General features: G+C 39.1%; 1 protein-coding gene across 7 annotated transcripts in view; it reads right to left on the bottom strand.

The window, feature by feature from the left end:
• Nucleotides 1–23,285, bottom strand: part of EMB (embigin) — a 166,432-nt gene that overhangs the window by 59,101 nt on the left and 84,046 nt on the right. For 4 of the 7 annotated variants that reach the window (XM_070774698.1, XM_070774694.1, XM_070774697.1 and 1 more), the window contains exons 4-7: nucleotides 21,040–21,129; nucleotides 1,835–1,915; nucleotides 1,537–1,726; nucleotides 1,220–1,308 (exon numbers count right to left, since the gene is read on the bottom strand). In XM_070774698.1, the coding sequence (XP_070630799.1) occupies nucleotides 1,220–1,308; nucleotides 1,537–1,726; nucleotides 1,835–1,915; nucleotides 21,040–21,129 (450 nt within the window). The remainder of the gene's footprint in view (nucleotides 1–1,219; nucleotides 1,309–1,536; nucleotides 1,727–1,834; nucleotides 1,916–21,039; nucleotides 21,130–23,285) is intronic. The other 3 variants (XM_070774695.1, XM_070774699.1, XM_070774700.1) reach the window with 3 other exon arrangements.

Below are 23,285 nucleotides of genomic sequence, written 5' to 3'. Positions count from 1 at the left end.
GAGAAAAAAGCAATTTTTAAAGCTGAATCTCCTGGAGGCACTTTGAGCCTCAAGATTTGATAGGCATTTCCTCAAGACCTCTAGCCTTTCTTTATGCGTTTAAAGGAAACACAATAAATTGTTTACTAGGGTTGTGTGTGTGTCCACAAGTTTAGTATCTGTTAGCTCATTAGAATGGTTGCAGCGGGCAGAGAAAAAGACTGGGGAAAGAAAGGAAAAGAAAAAAGAAGAAAAGAAATAAGGGAAGGAAATTTATACAACGTATCTAACATTCACTAGGTTAAATTAGGCAAATAGAGGAAAGATGGTTAAAAGAGAACATCCATGATCAAAATAATCAAAAGATGATAACAGATTCTGCCTTTGCCAAGACCAAAGTGCATAAATACAGAATTTATTATATTTATTCAGTAGGAACATATACAAAACCACCTGAAGGAAATGAGTCTGCTTGCAGAGGGACTACAGGGAGGCATGAATGAGGCAACGAGCTGAAATCATGGCTATGATGGAGCCAGCCATCCTGCTACTGATGGGACTCTGGGGACAGTATACTTCGTCAGAGCAGCTAGCTGTTAATATCATAAAATATGATTTTTTTGTGAAGATAATTACCCAATTTGAACAACTAGTCTATATTATGAGATTAAGACCTTTAAAGTTTTGGTTTAATGGTGGCAAGAGAAAAATACTTTGACTTGTTTTTTGTTTGTTTGTTTGTTTTTTCCCCATGGGGGAGAGCTGTGGATTACAGCCTAGGGTTTGGCCTTATTTGATTAAATCAAAAGCAGGCAACCTTTATGCATCCCCGTATTATTTTTAAACCTTATAGGTCCCTAAAATCTCAAGTTTTAGAGCCACTGATACAGAACACCAAAAGCATAATCTCACAGGTTAGGAGTGCAATAATTCAGACACCCAGAAGAATATTATGAAAGCTCTGGGTTTAGAGAGCTAAATAAATAAGTAAATTCAAAAGAGTGCTACAAGAAATGTATAAATGACCTGGCAGCCTGGTCTTTCAAACTAAAACCTGTATTTTCAACTGGGAAGGCACTGGGAAACTCCATTTTCAATATCACCACTTATAATTCCATGGAAAGCATATGATGACTTTCTTAGTATTGTAATTATCATTTTAAAATTTGAGGATTCAGAATTCTGTGAGTATAACGCTAGATTACTTAAAGTTATTACTCTATAAATGATTAGTACTGACCTTTCAAATTAAATGTGCCCCTTTGTTGCTTTTTCTCGCCAAAGAAACAAGAATAGCTTCCCATCTGTTTGCTGTTAATGACGGCGACCCTAAAGATAATTTATTTTATTAATACAGGCTTAGTTCTCAAAAACGCTTCTTAATGAACACCAAAAGACTCAGCCTTTAATCAAAATTTAAAAAAGAAACAATTCTGTAAATGTGCAAATTAGAGTATTAGCATACCATTCAAGCGACAGCAAAGGAAAGAATGCTCAGTCAGCAAAAGTATCTAGAATTTAACCGATTTCATACAGGTTAAAATCGTGTATGCTCACCTATGTTGGGTATACAGGATGCCTCCCGTTGCATTGACGAGATAATTACCCTCAAGTAGTTTATCACCTTTCTTCCAAGTCACATTTACTGAATTCAAATCTCCAGATGGTGTGAATTGGCATATGAGCTCCACATTAGAAGGTCTTTCTAAAGTGATATTTTTTTCTACTGGCATATTGGAGTGTTCTACTAGCCACAAAATAAAACAAACGAAAAAAGATGTACAAGTTACATTTAGGGAAAATTCAACATATAAAAAGTTTAAATAATCAACAATAGTGCTATATCTACAGTTACCTAATGTAACATTCCTTTGAAGCATTATTCCTCTGTCAACACAGATTTGGTTCCCTTTATTATTTTCTTTGATAGGCATAGCTGGAAAAAAAAGGTTTGTTGCAACAGTAATAGAATCACAAAAGCCTAACTCTAAGATCTTAATCTACTCAAACTCTTGCTAGCTGACAAGGATATAGGGGGAAGAGTTCTATTTAAAGAAGTGTCATATGCTCCTGACCGGGTAGAAACAGTACAACTGGAAACACAAAAACTAGTGGGAACAGATGGAGAAGGCAATGGCACCCCACTCCAGTACTCTTGCCTGCAAAATCCCACGGACGGAGGAGCCTGGTAGGCTGCAGTCCATGGGGTCGCTAAGAGTCGGACACAACTGAGTGACTTCACTTTCACTTTTCACTTTCATGCATTGGAGGAGGAAATGGCAACCCACTCCAGTGTTTTTGCCTGGAGAATCCCAGGGACAAGGGAGCTTGGTGGGCTGCCGTCTATGGGGTCACACAGAGTCGGACACGTCTGAAGTGACTTAGCAGCAGTGGGAACAGAAAGGAGTGACTGTTGTAACTCCTTTTACTGATCATGCTATTGGTAGTTACTACAAGAATGTTTGTGATTATACTTTGTATGATATACTAATTCTCTCATTTCCAGTTTTCTTAAATCCGTAAGAACTTGTAGGAATGGGATAAAGATGCAGTTGTGGGACAGAAGAATTTAAATAAACATCCTGCAATTCTGAGTTTTCACTGCATTTGAAATACCAGTACAATGCCATTAGGTGATATATCTATATATTAATAGGAAGATGTAAACATTTATTTATATATATATATCAAACTTTAGGAAGATACATAGAGCCGACTTATTAAAATTTTGAACAGTGGTAAATTAAAAACAAAAATCAAGTATGCACACTGCTCTTTCTATACTAATTGTACCACTGGTAACCAAATAAGAAAGAAGGATAACTTTCTCTTTATAGAATTTCAACAAATAAATGCAGAAATCACAGGAACAGGCATTTTGCATCAACCGCTGCAATCATCTCAACAACAGAATTGTGTGTCTGCTGAGGAGGAATACCACATTACCTAAGAATTAAGTTTGTCCAAAAAAAAAAGTAAAGTGGAAGGGAGCCCTAAAACTAAGTCTCTCAATCCAATTACTAGTTTTTGGGAAATACAGAGAATAGAAAAACATTTTAAAACATGCATTTTAAAAAAAGTAAAACAAATTATAATATTTAGGGATGTACACCTAAGTGACAAAACAATCTTAAAAAGCACGGAAGAGACTATACAAAAATCAGACCAGTGATGCTTACTTCTACTGGGAAGGAAGAGGCTGGGTTTGAGAGAGGACATTGCTTTATAGAAACACATTTTCCATCTCATGTTCAATAGTATAGTATCATTAAAAGCGTAATACAGAGCCAAAACGTAGAAAGAAAAAAACTGAATTTAAAACAGCATAACATCACTCTTAATTACATTTAAAACTTTACAAAAATGCTTCTTTAAGCAATCAATGGCTAGGTGCAAAGTTTTTCGAACAGTGAAGTACAGCTAGTGTGAAGCGCTTTGTGAGCGAGCACATGCTTGAAATGACTACCCATGTAATTCCAAAACTGCTGAACTGAATTTTATGGCCAAAAAGCAAAACAAAACAAAACTCCTAGGTATGGAAAGACCTTAACAAAATCCAATTATACAGGAGAAAAAAATATGAGTCAGGTAAAACTGAAGGGATTTATACATTTCAGCAGATGTACATGCACAAATTATACTAGGTACTAGTAACAGGAGAAAATGTTTCTAGATCTGCTGTATTTGGTCCTGAGCTTCTGTTTTCTGTAAATTTTCCTCGCTCTAGGACAGCCATAAATCCTAGTCCTGTCTGTCAAAGAAATCTACTTCTTCCTAAGAGTCTCTGTCTATAGAATATTCTATCCTGCCACATTACAGAAAGTGCTTTCTCTTGGGTTAAAAATGGCCTACTTAACCTGATGACTTCTTTCCAAGCGTGTTTTTGTCTGATGTCTTCGAAACATCAGATGTTGCCAGAGACTACCTCTATGTGCTCAGTCATATCCAACTCTTTGCAACCCTATGGACTGTAGGCCACCAGGCTCCTCTGTCCATGGGGATTCTCCAAGCAAGAATACTGGAGTGGATTGCCATACCCTCCTCCAGGGGATCTTCCCAACTCAGGGATCGAAACCAAGTCTCCCACATTGCAGGTGGATTCTTTATCATCTGAACCACCAGGGAAGCCCCACTCCTCAAAATTCCCTTTGTGTGCTCAGTCACTAAGTCATGTCCAACTCTTTGGGACCTCATAGTCTATAGCCCACCAGACTCCTCTGCCCATGGGATTCTCCAGGTAAGAATACTGGAATGAGTTGCCATTTCCTTCTCCATGGGATCTTCCTGACCCAGGGATGGAACCAGTGTCTCCTGTATCTCCTGCATTGGCAGGAGGATTCTTTACCACTGAGCCACCTGGGAAACCCGAAATTCCCTTAACTTTGCTCTTGTTTCACAATCCTAACATTGTGAAAATGTGTACATTAATTAATGTGTACATTAATTCTTCCAACTACCCCTAAATGTTGTTCTCCCTTGGGACTTTGCTCTCTAGTCTTTTTACTTTTCAATTTGACCTTCCCATGTTGGACTCAACTATTATTTCTAATATCCTTTATTTGTAAAACTGTTAGCTCCATTCAAGACTTTCTTCCTGACCTCCAGGCCCACAGCTCCAGCTGTCTACTGAGCATCTAAATCTAGATATCCCAAATGTTCTTCAATTTCAAAAGGGCCAAGGGAGATGCATTAGCCTTCTCTTCTCCTGACCCCTAAGAAAATCACATCCAGTAGAATTCAGTTGATTTTTATCTCTGAAATGTAAGATTTGCCCAGTTGTCTCTAACCCCCTTACTTAGAGGCTTTGATGAGATTGAGAACATGCTACTCTCAAAATATGGCACCTTGGTATACTAACTATCTTAAGCTGAAGGAGTTTGTGAAAACAGCAGAAGCAGGAAGGTCACTGGCATTCCCCTTGCCCACCTCTCCTGAAACAGCTCATAAAACCCTGATGCAAAGGTGCCCTCTCTGTACCTGGGGCAAAGGAGCATCTTTATCTCCAAAGACAAAGGGACACATAGAAGAATTCTAACAACAGGATTTTCTAAATTTCTCCCAGTTTATTACATGTATCTCATACTCTCTATCATATTCTCCTACAACTATTCACTTTTCATCAAGCCTAGCACAAAAATATGCAGATTTAACTGTTTCCCTGGGTCTTCATTTCCTTATGAAGGATGTGTGTCACATAAAACTTACATTAAATTAATATTCATGCTTTTCTCCTATTAATCTACTTTTTCAGTTTAATTTTCACACCCAGTCAGGGACCCCCTAAGAGGGTCCAGGAAAACCTTCTCCTCCCCTACACTTTCATTATCTTTCACCAGGACCAGAAAAATGACTTCCTAACTTCTCTTGACTACAGTTCCTCTTCTGCTTGTTCTCTATAACAACAACAAAGTTGTCCTTCTAAAGCAAAACTTGGATTATTTATCTGCTCTGATTAGATACCTTTCATCTGCCAAAAAAGGGGGGGGGTATTCTTTTTCTTTTAATCATAGAAGGAACACTTACCATGAGACCTACCATCTCATCTGTAGGCACACTGCTGTATAGTAGAACTGACTCATCTTGCATAACTGAAACTTAGTACATTTGACTAATACCTCCCCATTTCCCCCTCCCACTAGCCCCTGGCAACTACCACTAAATTCTTTGCTTCCATGAAACTGTCAGTCACTCACTTGTGTCTGACTCTTTGTGATCCCATGGATTGAAGCCCACCATGGTCTTCTGTTCATGGAATTCTCCAGGCAAGAATACAGAGGTGGGTAGCCATTCTCTTCTCCAGGGGATCTTAACTTAGGGCTCAAACCTGGGTCTCCTGCATTACAGGTGGATTCTTTACCATCTGAGCCACCAGGGAAGCCCTTGCTTCTTTGAATTTGACTATTTTGGATACCTCATGTCACAACAGCCAAGATACAGCAACACTCCATCCATCCATCAGTGATGAACAGACAAAAACAATGGGGTATATACAAACAGTGAAACATCACTCAGCCTTAAAAAAGAAGGTAATTCATTCAGCAACAATATACAGCAACATTGATGGACTCTAAGGACACCATACCCATCGACACCACACCATGTGAAATAAGGCAGGCCCAGGACAAACACTACACAGTTCCACACATATGGAGGGGTCTGCATCTCTGTAGTCTCTGCTCATAGCAGTCACAGCCTTTGCTGGTACTGCATGGCTCCTCAGAAGACTGAACTGGTTTGGTTTATTCCCCTCCTTCATTTCTGAAAGGAAAGCTGAGTTTGTAAAGAAAGTCTCAGGAAGTCAAAATGTCTAGGACATGTGGCAGACATGAGCATGGTGGACATGTGGACATGCACCATCACTCAAATCTCCAAAACACCCTTTCATATCTGACAAAACTCTGCTTTAGGGATAAAGTCTTTGTAGACATCTGTGAATCTCTTTCCCAGGTCTGAGTTGAGTTTATTCCTGCTGAATGCTGCTCATCCCAAGTCTTAACTTCTGCAGGGTTCCCCTGTTCAGAGCGAAGAGAGCTGGGCCTCGCTGCAGGGCAAGAGATGCTCAAGGTCAGAGAACCCAGAAAAGGCAATTTGATTCTTGCATTATATCTTTGGCCCCTCATAAGGCTGATGACAAACTTTTCTGGGGAGAACTGGCAGAGAGATGCCGTGCCATTATCACTCCTAGCAGGAAGCAGTGTAGAGGTATTTATGTTCCAGAAGGTGGTTCCAGGGCACCACGCTCTTCTTGGTGATGCGGTTAACTGGAGCCTCCCAACATAGCAGGAAGTTAGAATATGAATCATTCCCCCATTTCACAAGAGAGCGGCCTGATGTCAGGGGCTCTTGTAGGGGGAGGGCAAAACAAAGTATACTGGACACTTCAATTTCCCCATTTATAAAATGGGACAATATATATTTTATGAGACAATAGAAAGGATTAAATGAGCTATCATGAAAAAGTAGTAGTCATATAACATAGTAATTGCTGAATAATTACCCACTTCTTTCCTCTCACCATTTATCTCACTGGGGGTTATAACAAAGTTATCATGTATGTTGCTAAAAGTTATATATTAATTATATCATTTAATCCTCACAGCAGTTCCACAGTGTTAAATGCCATTATTCTCTCACTATTTCATGGATGAGGAAGCTAAAGCAAGCAGAGTTTGACTATCTTGCCCAAAATCAACCATAAATATAATAATAGCAGAAAGTCTCAAACTTAGGTGTGGCTGAATCCAGATTCTTATAACCAATAAATAGTATATCCCAGCTCTCAAAGATGTGAAATGCTCATAACAATGGAAATAACTTCATCACTTTCAAACTACTGAACCAAGATTTTAAATGAAAGAAAACATTAATAGAAGATGAAACAAATTTATAACATAACAATATATTTCTTCTGCTTGCTCCTCAGAAGAAAAGCTGTGACAAACCTAGACAGTATATTAAAAAGCAGAGACATCACTTTGCCAACAAAGGTCCATATAGTCAAAGCTATGTTTTTTTTCAGTAGTCACGTACAGATGTGAAAACTGTACCATAAAGAAAGCTAAGCACTGAAAAACTGATGCTTTTGAATTGTGCTGGAGAAGACTCTTGAGAGTCCCTTGGACAGTAAGGATCAAACCAGTCAATCCTAAAAGAAATCAACCTTCAATATTCATTGAAAGGACAGATGCTGAAGCTGAAGCTCCAATACTGATGGGAAGAGCCAAGTCATTGGGAAAGACACTGCTGATGGGAAAGACTGAGGGCAGGAGAAGAGGGCAACAGAGGACGAGATGGTTGGATGGCATCATTGACTCAATGGACATGAGTTCGAACAAACTCCGGGAGATAGTAAAGGACAGGGAAGCCTGGCATGCTGCAGTCCATGGGGTAGCAAAGAGTCGGATACAACTGAGCAACAACAACAAAACAATACAGCAGTGTGGTACTAGATGAATGATGTGATTAACATTTTTAATTAAAAATTCTTTTCTTCTCCAGTTTGAGACACAATTGCCATATAACACTGTAATAAGTTTACAGCATAATGTTCTGATTTATGTACATTATGAAATGATTACCATAAAAGTTTAAGGGACATCCATCACCTTATACAGATAGAAAATAAAATGAAAAAGAAAAAATATTTTACTTCCATTAAAACTGCAGGGTAGTCTTTCTTCTTGCCAAGTCACTCTCCAAGCCTTAACTGTTATCTCACTGCTTTTTATATATGCTAGTGTTTCTGCAGCCTAATTTCCTTCCCGTGAAGAAATCACAAGCATTAAAAACATGTAAAAAGTTTTATCTCTAATATGAAAATATTTTTGGTTAGCAAAAAAAATAGTCTGTCTATTTAACTCAATGGACAATGTTTCAACTTCCCCAAAACTCCACAAGTGCAATGCATTTCGGCTGTTTTACTGTGTTATAAAAGCATCCATGACATCTACATCTCTCAAACCATACTCATTTGCTCAGTTCCAGAATTATATTTTTAAAAAGAATGTTCTTTAATTCAGAGTAATTTACCTCTGTCCCAATACAGTCTTAACATTTTAAATGTATATGAACCTTTCTCAACATAAAAAAAAAACTGCATAAAAAATTGGCAAAGGACCTGAACAGAAACTTTTCCAAAGAAGGCATACAGATGGTCAACATGCACATGAAGAGATGCTCAACATCACTAATCATAAAGGGGCATGCACATCAAAAGCACAGTGAGATATCACACCTATCAAAATGGCTATTACCCAAAAGCCAACAAATAGCAAGTACTGATAAGAATGTGGGAAAAAGGGAACCCCTGTGCACTACTGGTGGACACGTGAAGTGGTGCACCCATTATGGAAAACGCTATGGAGGTTTCTCAAAAAATTAAATATAGAAACACCATACAATCCAGAAACTCCATTCCTGGGTGTTTATTCAAAAAAACAGAAGCATTAATTCTAAAAGATACATGCACCCCTATATCCACTGCAGCATTATTTACAATAGCCAAGATATGGAAGCAACCTAAGTGCCCAATAAGAGATGATTGATAAAGAAGATGTAATCTACACACGCGCACACACACACAGGAATATTACTCAGCCATAAAAAAAATAATGAAATCTTGCCATTTTGCAACAACATGAACGACTTAGAGGGTATTATGTAAACCAAAGTAAGTTAAAACAAGACAGTTCCATTTGCAACACGAAGGACCTAGAGGGTATTATGCAAACCAAAATACGTCAGAGAAAGAAAATTACTAAATGATTCCACTTCTATATGGGATATAAAAAGCAGAACAACTGAACAAACACAACCAACCAGAAACATAGTCACAGAAACAGAGAACAAACATATGGTTGCCAGAGGGGAGGTGGGGAGAGGGTTGAGAGAAATAGGTGAGAGAGAATAGGAGGTATGAACTTTCTTACAAAATACAGAAGTCACAGATGAGAAATATACAGTGTGGGGAATATAGCCAATAATAATGTAACATCTTTATATGGTTACAGATGGTGTAGACTTAACTAGACTTATAGTGTTGATCATTTTGAAATATAGAGAAATATATAATCCCTGTAATATGCACCAGAAACTAAAATAGTGTTGTAGTGTTATACTTTAAAAACAAACAAACTCATAGAAAAAGGTATCAGACCCGTGATGACCAGAGGCGGGGGTCTGGGGAAGGGAAACAGGATGGTGGCTAAAAGGTACAAACTTCCAATTATAAGATAGGTAAGTACTAGGGATGTAATGTACTTCTTGCTTCTTCTGTCTGCCCTCTGTTGGATGAGGGTAAGAGGCTTGTGCAAGCTTCATGATGGGAGGGACTGCCTGTGGGGAAAACTGGGTCTTGCTCTGATGGGTAGGGCCCTGCTCAGTAAATCTTTAATCCTAGGTAGAGCAGTGTTCCGTTGCTGTTAGTTGTTTGGCCTGAGATGACCCAGTCCTGGAGTCTACAGGCTCTGTGGTAGAGCTAATGTTGATCACCAAGGGGACTTATGCCAACACGTGCCTTCCAGGATTGGTGCTGCCAGTGTCCCGGTCCCCACAGCAGGCCACTGCTAACCCATGACTCCACAAGAGACCCTCAAACACACATAGGCAGGTCTAGTTCAGTCTCCCGAGGGGTCACTGCCCTTTTCCCCTGGGCCCCCTGCACAAGGTTTTGTTTGTGCCCTCAAAGAGTTTCTGATTCCCTGGATCCCATGGAAGTCCTATAATCAAATCTAGCTGGCCTTCAGAGTCAGATTCTTTGGGGATTCCCAGTCCCTTTGCTGTATCCCCAGGTTGGGAAGTCTGATGTGGAGCCTAGAACCTTCATAACATTGTAAGAAATTCTTTGGCATTACTGTTCTCCAGTTTGTGGTTTGCCTACCCAGCGAGTATGGGATTTGATTTTAATGCGATTGTGCCCTCCTACTGTCCTGCAGATCAAAAAGCAACAGTTAGAACCAGATATGGAACAATGAACCGGGTTCAAAATTGGGAAAGGAGTATGTCAAGGCTATATATCGTCACCCGGCTTATTTAACTTAAATGCAGAGTGCATCATGCGAAATGCTGGGTTGAATGAATCACAAGCTGGAATCAAAATTTCCAAGAGAATTATCAACAACCTCAGATAGGCAGATGATACCATTCAAATAGCAGAATGTGAAGAAGAACTAAAGAGACTCATGATGAGGGTGAAAGAGGAGACTGAAAAAGCAGGTTTGAAACTCAACATTCAAAAAACTAAGATCATAGAAACTGGTCCTATCACATCACAGCAAATAGATGGAGGAAAAGTGGAAATAGTGACAGATTTCATTTTCTTGGGCTCCAAAATCACTGCAAACAGTGACTCAAGCCATAAAATTAAGACACTTGTCCTTGGGAAAAAACAATGGCAAACATAGACAGCATATTAAAAAGCAGAGACATTACTTTGCCAACAAAGTCCATATAGTCAAAACTATGACTTTTCCAATTCATGTACAGATGTGAGAGTTGGACCATAAAAAGCACTGAGTGCTGAACAATTGATGCTTTTGAATTGTGGTGCCGAAGAAGACTCTTGAAAGTCCTTGGGACAACAAGGAGATCAAACCATTCAATCCTAAAGAACATCAACCCTGAATATTCATTGGAAGGACTGATGCTAGAGCTGAAGCTCCAATACTCTGGCCATTTGATATGAAGAGCAGAATCATTGGAAAAGACTCTCATGCAAGGAAAGATTGAGGGCAAGAGAAGAAGGGGATGACAGAAGATGAGATGGTTGGATGGCATCACTGACTCAATGGACATGAGTTTGAGCAAACTCTGGGAGATAGTGAACAACAGGGAAGCCTGGTATGCTACAGTCCACGGGATGGCAAAGAGTTGGACACAACGTAGCCACTCAACAACAACAAAAAGGGATGTTATCCTGTTCAACAGGATAAACATGATTAACACCTGCTGTATGTTATATATGAAAGTTGTTAAGAGAGTAAAGCCTAATAGTTCTCATCATAATGAAACTTTTTATTTTTTTGCTCATACCACATGACTTGCAGGATCTCAGTTCTCTAACCTGCAATTGAATCTGGGTCACAGAAGTGAAAGCCTGGAATTCTAACCACTAGGCTACTAGGGAACTCTCTTAATTTTTTTATCTGCATAGGATAGTGGCTATTCAATAAACTTATATGGTAATAATTTCATGATGTATATAAGTCATATTATGATGTATACCTTAAACAGTGCTATATGTCAATGATATCTCAATAAAACTGGAAGGGGAAAAAAAGTATGTGGACCTTTAAGCCATTTGTAACCTTCCACTCCAGTACTCTTGCCTGGAAAATCCCATGGACGGAAGAGCCTGGTAGGCTGCAGACCATGGGGTCGCGAAGAGTCGGATACGACTGAGAGACTTCACTTTCACTTTTTCCTTTCATGCACTGGAGAAGGAAATGGCAACCCACTCCAGTGTTCTTGCCTGGAGAATCCCAGGGACGGGGGAGCCTGGTGGGCCGCCGTCTATGGGGTCGCACAGAGTCGGACATGACTGAAGCGACTTAGCAGCAGCAGCAGCAGCAGCAGCAGACCTTAATGGGTTCATTTAGGAATCATATCATGTGAAATAAAAATCTACTTTGTTCTTACATTTAAAAAAAAAAACAAATGGAAAAAGCAAATTAAAATTTTTCACATAGGACAGTGTTTCCAAACATGCTTTAAAAATAGAAACTCTTATTAAAAAGAGGTAAGTACATTAAGGACATTATGCTAAGTGAAATAACCCAGAGACAGAGAAAAAAATACTGTATGATTTCACTAATATGAAAGTGAAAGTAGCCCAGTCATCTCCAACTCTTTGCGACCCCATGGACTGTATAGTCCATGGAATTCTCCAGGCCAGAATACTGGAATGGGTAGCTTTTCCCTTCTCCAAGGAATCTTCCCAATCCAGGGATCAAATCCAGGTCTCCCGCATTGCAAGCAGATTCTTTATCTGCTGAGCCACAAGGGAAGCCCAAGAATATTGGAGTGGGTAGCCTTTCCCTTCTCCAGCAGATCTCCCCAACCCAGGAATCGGACCCAGGTCTCCTGCATTGCAGGCAAATTCTTTACCAATTGAGCTATGAGGGAAGCCCCTTCATTAATATGTGGAATCTAAAAAGAAAGTCAAATTCAAACAAGCAGAGAGCAGAATGTTGATGTTATCAGGGACAGAAGAGGGGTGGGGACGGGGTGATCAAAGGGTATGTATGAGGTTGCAGTTACATAGAATGAGTAAGACTAGAGAGTCTAAGACTTTATAGCTACTATTTATAGGCATAAAGACTATAATTAATAATTCTGTATAGAACACTGGAAATATGCTAAGACAGTAGGTTTCAAGTGCATTCTTCACACACAAAAAATGATAACTATGTGAGAAGATGACATGTTAATTAGCTTGACTGTAGCAACATGTATGTGTATGTGTGTATAGGCATGTTGTGTATCTATGTACAAATTTTAAGTGTGTGTGTATATATATATATATATATATATATATGTGGAAAATTTTAACTAAATAGACATTCCAAGTCAAATGAGATTTAAATCACAGGTGACAACAGAGTATGCAGTTCAGTTCAGTCGCTCAGTCATGTCTGACTCTTGGCGACCCCATGAATCGCAGCACGCCAGGCCTCCCTGTCCATCACCAACTCCCGGAGTTCACTCAGACTCACGTCCATCGAGTCAGTGATGCCATCCAGCCATCTCATCCGCTGGCGTCCCCTTCTCCTCCTGCCCTCAATCCCTCCCAGCATCAGAGTCTTTTCCAATGAGTCAAGTCTTTGCATGAGGTGGCCAAAGTACTGGAGTTTCAGCTTTAGCATCAGTCCTTCCAAAGAAATCCCAGGGCTGATCTCCTTTAGAATGGACTGGTTGGATCTCCTTGCAGTCCAAGGGACTCTCAAGAGTCTTCTCCAACACCACAGTTCAAAAGCATCAGTTCTTCGGCCCTCAGCTTTCTTCACAGTCCAACTCTAACATCCATACATGACTACTGGAAAACCATAGTGGGATTATAAAAATACTAATATTCTCCCCCCCCAAAATAATCCATAGATTCAGTTAAAAGTCAGTCAGATCCAAAAAGGATTTTTTATGGAACTTGGTTCCAAACAAAAACTCCACTTGAAAGAGTAAAAGTACAGGAATTAGAAAAAGCTAGTTTTTGAAAAAAAGTAACAAAAGTATAATGTTTCAAGAAGTAATATTAATTTGTTAGTGATGCTGGAAAACACCAAGAAAATTAATGATATAAAATAAGCAGAAATTTTCAGATTGCAAGTTGGAAACAGTAGACCAGAAAATCAACTTAATTACCATCAGATTTGTTTTTTAATGGGTTGTAAGATAGAAATCATCAAAGTGTAACACATCTATTACGTGTGGGTGTTGCTTGACATGTGCATGCATGCATGGTAGTACATCAGTTCACAAGGTAAATCGTTCCTTACTTTGTAGAGCACTATTAAAAGTTTGAAAAACATTTAAACGGTAGAGAAACAAAACAGCATAGGGGAATTTGTAATATGATCAGGGTGGTATTTCAAAATAGTAGGGAAAAAAAGAACTATTCAGGCAAGGATTTAGGGACATTTGGGGACATATATAAAATGTCTATATAAAATAATACATCTATATAATAATGTTAGTGTTCTATCAGACACAATACAAAGAACCATGTTTTAAATGGTTTAAAAATGGAAGGTTAAAAAACTCCTATGAAAATATTAACAGAAATGTGTAAATAAAATTTAATACACAATAAAAAAAACATGTAAAAAATTAAAGAAAGAATATTTGCAATTTTTCTAAAAAGTAAAAATTACTACTCAAAATTTATAGCTGTCTCATTTGTATAAACTGAAGACCATATAAGCCCAATGGCTTCCCTGGTGACTCAGACAGTAAAGAATCTTCCTGCAATGCAGGAGACCTGGGTTCCATCCCTGAGTCTGGAATATCCCCTGGAGAAGGGAATGGCTATCCACTTTAGTGTTGTTGCCTGGAGAATTCTATAGACAGAAGAGCCTGGCAGGCTATCATCTCTCGGGTCTCAAAGAGTCAGACACTACTGAGCAACTAACACTTTCACTTTTTTCATAAGCCCAATAGACAATTGAATAAATGATATTAACATATAAATGCACACATATACATCTAATTCCAGAATGCAAATTAAAACAACAGGTAGACCTTTTCATGCTCATAATAGCAAAGAGTTTAATAACATCAAGGCTGGTCAGGATCTAGAGAAAATTATACTCAAATATGCAAACGGGGGGAAGGATTAAATTATCAAGATACTTTGGAGGCTAGTTTGCAAGTAGGTATTAAAATGTGCATAGTTTCTAATTCAGCAATTCTATTTTGTGGTATTTATCCTAGAAGAACACAGACAACCATGCCCAGAAAGAGATACGTAGAAGTGTCTGTTGCTCTATGGTTTACATTAGAAAAAAATTTAAGCAAACTAAGGTCTCTTGAGAGAAAAATACCCAAGCCTGTGTATCTATACTGTACACACAGCTAAAAGAACATGCTACATGCATAGATGATATGGCTAGAGCCCCCAGAATTAATGTTGGAGGATGACCAAAAAAAAGCAATTTTCAGATGGATACATATGGGTTTATAATATTAATATTAAAGAATAGCCAAAAATACTATATAGCTTCTATGGTTACTACACACATAAACACATACATTGTACAGAGATTACCACTGGCAAAAAGAGAGAGATCTGAGAATGGAAGCAGTGAATAGTCAAGTCTGACAAGTTTTGTTTTTATCCCCAGAAGTTCTATTCAGCTATTTTTCAAAAGTGATTTTTTTTCCCTTTCAGTTTTACTGAGACATGCTTGACATACAACCCTATGTAAGTTCAGTGTGTACATCATAATGACTAGACCTATATATATTGGAAAATGATTATCCATCACCTTATACAGATACCCCCCAACATATATATATATATATTTTTAATAGCATAATGTTCTTTTCTCATGTTTCAAGTATTGCTTCCTTCACATCCTTCCCCGGTATTCTAGAGTCTGAAGTTCTAGAAGGTGTAATCCCACTGCTCCTTAGTGGATGCTCAGTGTTAGAACTGCTTCACTGCACTTCACATTTCTGTCTCGCAAGCAGGTCCAAATATGAACTGCACAGCCAAGGAGAACGATTCCTCCTTCCACAGATGTTTTTCATTTGCTTTCCTGCAGAAGTATCACCTGTCAGGGTCATTTTTGTGTTATTTCTCAGGTTGGAAGCTCCTGTATCATGCAAGTAACGTAAATCTGAATTACAGCCTCAGGGAGAGCAGGCTCTTGTCTTAGAAAACTCATGGAAATCTTTTGTTTTGGTGCAGAACAAAGCTACAACCAAGAAGCCAGCTGAGCATCTCCTTGTGCTCATCAGCTGTTTTTTACACTATGTGAATCCTTTCTCTGTGTTTATAGAATTCTGAGGGTTTTCAGCTCCAGCTTTCTGGGGCTTTTCAGTTCCAACTCCCCTCTTTGCCTAAATTCAAGGCCTTGTTCTAAGTCTGTGGCTATGAGAACTCAAGTGCCTTGGCAACAAACACAAGGAAACCTAATATGACATCAATTCACAATTGGATCCCTAGTCTAATTATAATTCTTGACAAACAACTTAAGTTAATTTTGCAGTGTTTGCCTTTATAAACTTCCCCATTTTGTAGTCCAGTAGAACACAATTCAAGTGCTTCCTGAATCTGTCTCCTGGGCTATAGTCTTCCATTTGGCTCAAGTAACACTCTTTTCCATTCCTATTATAGACTCGTTTATTGATTATATCTTTTGGCAGTACTTAGCTATATACTTAAAAGATTTTATATTTAAAAGAATGAATGTTGCTATATTTTAGATTTTCTAGATGTGTCAAGAGAACTGTCAGATTCTCTAATTTATTGTGGGCTAGAAATAACATTTTAGTATTTCTTCAAATGAATTCATTTTTATTTATGTAATTTAAAATTCATTAAAAGATGCTGGATACATATCAGAGAAACAGAAACAGTACTTCTCTATTTGCGCTTTACTGGGGACATAGCTTTTAACTTAATTCTCAAAGATGGGGAGGATCTGAAATCAGCAAAAGGGCAGGGAAAAGGCTTTTAATTGATCAGGTTCCCTGTCCCACTTATGCTCAGCACCATCATCTAACTTTTTGGTGAAATTTTTTATTAAATGTTAACAACCATGTGATTATTAAATCATCTGTCTCCCCACGCTGAGGGGACAGGGAACAGTAATACAGCTATTCTTTTTTATGTGTCAACCAGTGGTTTACAATTGAGGATAATTTTGTCTACTAGGGGACATGTGACAATATCTGGAGACATTTTTGGTTGTCACAACTTGGTAGGTGCTGCTCAAATGTAGTGGATAGAGAGGCCAGGGATGATGCTAAACATCCTACAGCGCCCACAACCATGCACCCCCTGACCCCAGCAACAGAGAATTATCCAGCCCAAAATGTTAATGTTTATGATAATGAGAAACTCTAGCGTAAAACAAAAGCTGCTGACAGCTACTATCAATTGTGTTACTATGACGGATCCCTCTTCCACCTTCTCTTTCACTCTCTGTATATATTAGGATTCACAATCCTTTTCCTCTCTACATCAACAGTCTACATAAGATTTGATAACTGGTGATCTGCTTCTGAGAAACATCCTAAACAAGTACACCTCACTGGAATCATCCTCAGATCTTCTCAGCAACAAAGTGTCTGAGCAGCCAAATGTAAGAGACAGTTGTTTCTTTCAGTTCAGTCGCTCAACTGTGTCCGACTCCTTGTGATCCCAAGAACCGCAGCACGCCAGGCCTCCCTGTCCATCACCAACTCCCACAGTCCACCCAAACCCATATCCATTGAGTCGGTGATGCCATCCAACCATCTCATCCTCTGTCGTTCCCTTCTCCTCCTGCCTTCAATCTTTCCCAGCATCAGGGTCTTTTCAAATGAGTCAGCTCTTCGCATCAGGTTGCCAAAGTATTGGAGTTTCAGCTTCAACATCAGTTCTTTACGTTTTCACAAACTCACTGACCAGTCACTTAAGCCTGGAATCTGAATCCTAACCCTAGACTTCCTGTCTAGCTGGTCTAAACACCATGGCTGCCTTTCCCTTCCTGGACTAATCTTTCCAAATTTTACTCTGTGCTTTAATATACTCATCTGTCCCTCCAATGCCTGCTTTGTCTACCTCCCTGTCTCATCAGGTCCTTGCCAGGACAGCTAATCACATCTTAAAATGGTAAATAAAATGTGCCAGTGGGGACAGCCTATGCCAGCATTACCAGGGTAGTCAAGAAAACTGCCAGCAGATGTTTTGATTGTAACCTCTTTGGTTAAATTGTAACACACTGATGGAGACACCAATCACTAACATACACAGAGGAAGAAAAAAATAAAACAATAAAGAAACACTCTGATTGCTGTAATACAAACAATGACTTCTGAATATTGACCCTGGGAAACCTAGCACAGTGATGTAAAAATAGTCCATTATTAAAAGATCAATTTTGAAACCCAGTGGTATCAGACAACTGGAAAAAAAGCATACCTTATTCTTAGGTCAGTTATACTTTTACAATATATCCACTATCTAAGCAAGTGCAATTTCCATGACAAACCTATTTAGCAAAGAACAATTAAAATACCCTCCTTTTCATTGTTTTTGAAACTTTTTCCATAGTCTCAAAAACAAAGCTAAGTTTCCTTAAAATAGGTATAATTATATTAGGAACACTGTTGAAAGAAATGAGTAACTGGGCATTAAGAAAGGCTGCGTACATAGTATAATGGTTAATAGCATAAGCCCCTGGTGCCAGAGAGTCTGGTTTGAAAATCAAACTCCCAACTTACCACCTGTGACTGTGGTCCATTCACTTGGTCTCTCAGTGCTTCTTTTTCCTCATGAGCAAGTTGCAAATAGTAGCAGTATCTATTGTTTAGGGTTCTTATGAGGTTTAAACTCAGTTATGTGTAAAAATACACATCTAGACATTACCTTGTATCTGTTAGGTAAATTACTAGCAATATTTTTAAAACATAAAACCAGTAGACAATTTGCTATCATGACTCAAAGGTCACACTGTTCACTCTCCAAGGCACAGGACCTGTTTCTCAGTCTCAAGCATCTTTGAGTCAGTATGCTATGAACTGGAGCCAACTCTACAACCAATGTCCACATTTAGATCTCTCTAAAAGAGACATTTTGTCCCAAAAGAGATGAATTTTTAAAAAGGCCACAGGAAAAGAGAAAATAATAAGCAACAAAACAGAAATGTTGCTAAGCACAATTCAAATAAACAAGGTGAAAATATATGAAAACATTCTCTTCATGAAGTACCTTAAAACTCCTAGTGATAACAAGAAGAAGAAAGCCTATGGTTCCTAATAAACTTGAGTACACCTTCAGATTTAAATTCTATATTTCAATAAAGGCAGTTCCTAAAACCAAACTTTTAGATACAAAGGCAACCAGAACAACAGCCTACCATAAAAAGGGTCACAGCTCAGAGACGCTGTGTTTCAAAGAAAAGTGAAAGTGAAGCTTGATCAGTCTTGTCCAACTCTTTGCGACCCCATGGACTATACAGTCCATGGAATTCTCCAGGCCAGAATACTGGAGTGGGTAGCCTTTCCCTTCTCCAGGGGATCTTCCTGACACAGGGATCAAACCCAGGTCTTCTGCATTGCAGGCAGATTCTTTACCAGCTGAGCCACAAGGAAAGCCCAAAGTTAATGTCATTTTTTTTTTTCTTTTTTGAGTAAAATCAAATCCAGACTTAAGGAATAATTATATTCCAAACATCTACTGCAATAGGGGAAATGCTGCAAGCTTTGGATCTACAGGCATCTCAACGTCAAATAGAAAAAAACAATTTTATAAGAAGGGGTAAGAGGGCTGGAAGGAATCCTTGAGAAGAAATGAAGCTTTTACCCAGTGGTAAAAGCAGACAGCACCACTGGACTGGGGTAATGCATTTACTGCTTACACAGACTGGGGGCAAGCCAAAGTCCAGGGGTCTGAGAGGAAAAGAAAAGCATGACTCAAGTTTGATCAGGCCAAGGTAGACAGGGTGTTGTGTTAGTTGCTCAGTCATGTCCGACTCTTTTGTGACCCCATGGACTGTAGACAACCTCTGTCCATGGAAAACTCAGGCAAGAATATTGGAGTGGGATGCCATTCTTTCTCCAGGGGATCTTCCTAACCCAGAGATTGAACCTGGGTCTCCTGCATTGCAGGCAGATTCTTTACCATCTGAGCCACCAGAGAAGCCCTAAGGCAGACAGTGAGTAATGGATAGTTGTGGACACCTGCTGTCTTGGATACTGTATGAACACTGGTTTTAATAGCAGTATCAGAAAAAAAGAGTGGCTAGGAGTGAAACCCTCCAAACAGGTTAAGTAAGTAAATAATCAGCCTGACATCAACTAAAAGTCCAATTTTTACTCCTTCTGTGGGCACCTGATCCTTCTTGCACCTGAGCTCCACTATACAGGATAAATGAGGGGTGTGCTCCTGCCAGCATTACCAGGTTAATGAATAGATGTGCAAACTTATGTCCTTACATAAATCTCTCTTAAAGAAACACTCCATCCTAACAAAGGAAACCAACCATTAAAACTTGTGAAAAGTAAACCAACAAGCAGCAACACAGGAGTGTGGTGATTCCTTTTTACAAGACGGAATACACTCCAAATACTAGAGTGGGGACATCTGGAAACAAACAGGAGTGGCACAAAGGCATATAGATGTTCTTCTGTCAAAAAATTCACTGCGAACATTCCAATGGTATCAGATTTCAGGGAGGGCACACCTTTTACTCACATTAAACAGAAACAGGGAAACCGTTCTTAAGACTAGAGGACAGTTAAAGACTGGACATAGGATTGGATAAAACTTATCAGTGACTTAATAAACAGGATTAGAATTTTAATTATACTTCTAATATGGTTCTAATATTGTTACTAAAACAGATAACCACTCTGAGTCATTTAAAGGGCTCTGAGATTACTTTTAAAACACTGGAATCCAAAACTGTGAGAAGAAAGCAGACCTGCATTTTATTTCTGGATTCTTTACTTGTTTTTCCATTGCACTGTCCCTGACTCATAGGTAACATCTTTAATTTCTTTGCCTAAAGCTCTTCCAGTAGATACATGAATTCTCCTCTCAAGGCAGAGTGACTTGAATGGCTGTACCAGCAAGGTGTGAGGACAGCAGAAGAGCATCTGCAAACTAAAATGAACCCTCCCCTCTCCTCAGCTGTCTTTCTTCTAGAGAACTTTTCTTAACCCTCCCAGCTGGACTGGCTGCCTCCTCCCTGCACTGGAGTACCTCACAGGTTTTAGCTGTATGAGATACTGGTGTGTTTCTCCCACCAGACTGTGAGCAGAATTTAGTACTGCATAAGGCAAAATACAGTGGCTTAATTAAAAATAAAAATTATCTGGGTATTATATTATTTGAAACATGAAACATGATACATTTACCAGTCATTGATATGCTATGACTCTCCAAGGAAAGGTTAGAGGACTTTGTCATCATTTCTTCCTGGACAGGTAGACTTGTAAAAGGTGCAGCTGTAAGAAAAAGAACATATGATTACATGTTATTATCAAGGTTAAATGACTGCATAAAAGCTATTTCACAGCAGCTAAAATACTATATTGTATATACACAATATTAATGAGATATTAATGTACATACATAATATTAATGTTTTCAGGAATCTCTGATTCATTATGTTTTAATATGCTCCATAGACATTTAGAAACACACTGAGCTAATGAGTGTAACAAAATTTCCAGTCTATATTTTTTCCTGAAGAATCCCTACTGACTTGTATCAGTTGACTTAAAAAAAAAAACAACTTTCCTTATCCTACAATTTGTCATTTCTTTCTAATACATAAATGAAGACACTGAGAAATTAGATAAAGAGTGCCAGAAAATAAAAGACATCGAAAGGCAGGGAGCAGATGAGAGGACAAAAACGGACAGACAGATCATAATAAAGGACATAAAAAGTGAAGACAGAGAGAATGTACTGGGTGCTGGAGGGCGGACAGCACACAACACCTGTGCCTGTGCAGCGAAGTCTGTGCTGCTGTTTTCCAGCTCTGGGGACAGTACAGCCTTGTTTGCTTTTGTTTTCAGTTGTTAAGTCGTGTCCAGCTCTTTGGTGACCCCATCAATTCTAGGCTGCCAGGATGCTCTGTCCATGGGATTTCTCAGGCAAGAATACTAGAGTGGGTGGCCATTTCTTTCTCCAGGGGATCTTCCTGACCCAGGGATAGAACCCACATCTCCTGCATTGGCAGGCAGGTTCTTTACCACTGAGCCACCAGAAGCGCCCAAATAAGGAGAGTCTTTATTCCAAAAATTCTACTGTAATCGGGGAAATGCTACAAGCTTTGGATCTACAGGCATCTCAGTGTCAAACAGAAAAAAAACACTTTTCTTGTATACAGAGGGGTAAGAGGACTGGAAAGAACTTTTAAGAAGCAATGGGGCAACCTAGGGGGGAAAGCCGACGGCAGCACTGGACTCAGACTGGGGGCAAGCCGAAGGTCAGGGGTCTGAGAGGAAAAGAAAAGCCTGACGCCAGTTTGATCAGGCCAAGGCAGACAGTGAGTAATGGACAGTTGTGAACACCTGCTCTCTTGGATACTGTAGGAACGCTGGTTTTAATAGCAGTTATCAGAACAAAAGAGTAGTTATGAGAGAAACCCTCCAAACAGGTTAAGTAAGTAAATCATCAGCCTGACATCAACTAAAAGTCCAATTTTTACTCCTTCTGTGGGCACCTGATCCTTCTTGCACCTGAGCTCCACTATACAGGATAAATGAGGGGTGTGCTCCTGCCAGCATTACCAGGTTAATGAATAGATGTGCAAACTTATGTCCTTACATAAATCTCTCTTAAAGAAACACTCCATCCTAACACAGGAAACCAACCATTAAAACTTGTGAAAAGTAAACCAACAAGCAGCAACACAGGAGTGTGGTGATTCCTTTTTACAAGACGGAATACACTCCAAATACTAGAGTGGGGACATCTGGAAACAAACAGGAGTGGCACAAAGGCATAAAGATGTTCTGTCAGAAAACTCACTGTGAACATTCCAATGGTATCAGATTTCAGGGAGGGCACACCTTTTACTCACATTAAACAGAAACAGGGAAACTGTTCTTAAGACTAGAGGACAGTTAAAGACTGGACATAGGATTGGATAAAACTTATCGGTGACTTAAAAAACAGGATTAGAATTCTAATTATACTTCTAATATGGTTCTAATATTGTTATTAAAACAGATAACTACTCTGAGTCATTTATGCAGAGTACATCATGAGAAACGCTGGACTGGAAGAAACACGAGCTGGAATCAAGATTGCCGGGAGATATGCGGATGACACCACCCTTATGGCAGAAAGTGAAGAGGAACTCAAAAGCCTCTTGATGAAAGTGAAAGTGGAGAGTGAAAAAGTTGGCTGAAAGCTCAACATTCAGAAAACGAAGATCATGGCATCTGGTCCCATCACTTCATGGCAAAAAGATGGGGAAACAGTGGAAACAGTGTCAGACTTCATTTTCTTGGGCTCCAAAATCACTGCAGATGGTGACTGCAGCCATGAAATAAAAAGACGCTTACTCCTTGGAAGGAAAGATAGCATATTCAAAAGCAGAGACATTACTTTGCCAACAAAGGTTCGTCTAGTCAAGGCTATGGTTTTT

Source organism: Bos indicus, chromosome 20, assembly GCF_029378745.1.
Source record: "Bos indicus isolate NIAB-ARS_2022 breed Sahiwal x Tharparkar chromosome 20, NIAB-ARS_B.indTharparkar_mat_pri_1.0, whole genome shotgun sequence".
NCBI lineage: Eukaryota > Metazoa > Chordata > Mammalia > Artiodactyla > Bovidae > Bos > Bos indicus.
Note: the sequence above shows the minus strand (reverse complement) of the source record. Positions and strands in the feature narration are given on the sequence as shown.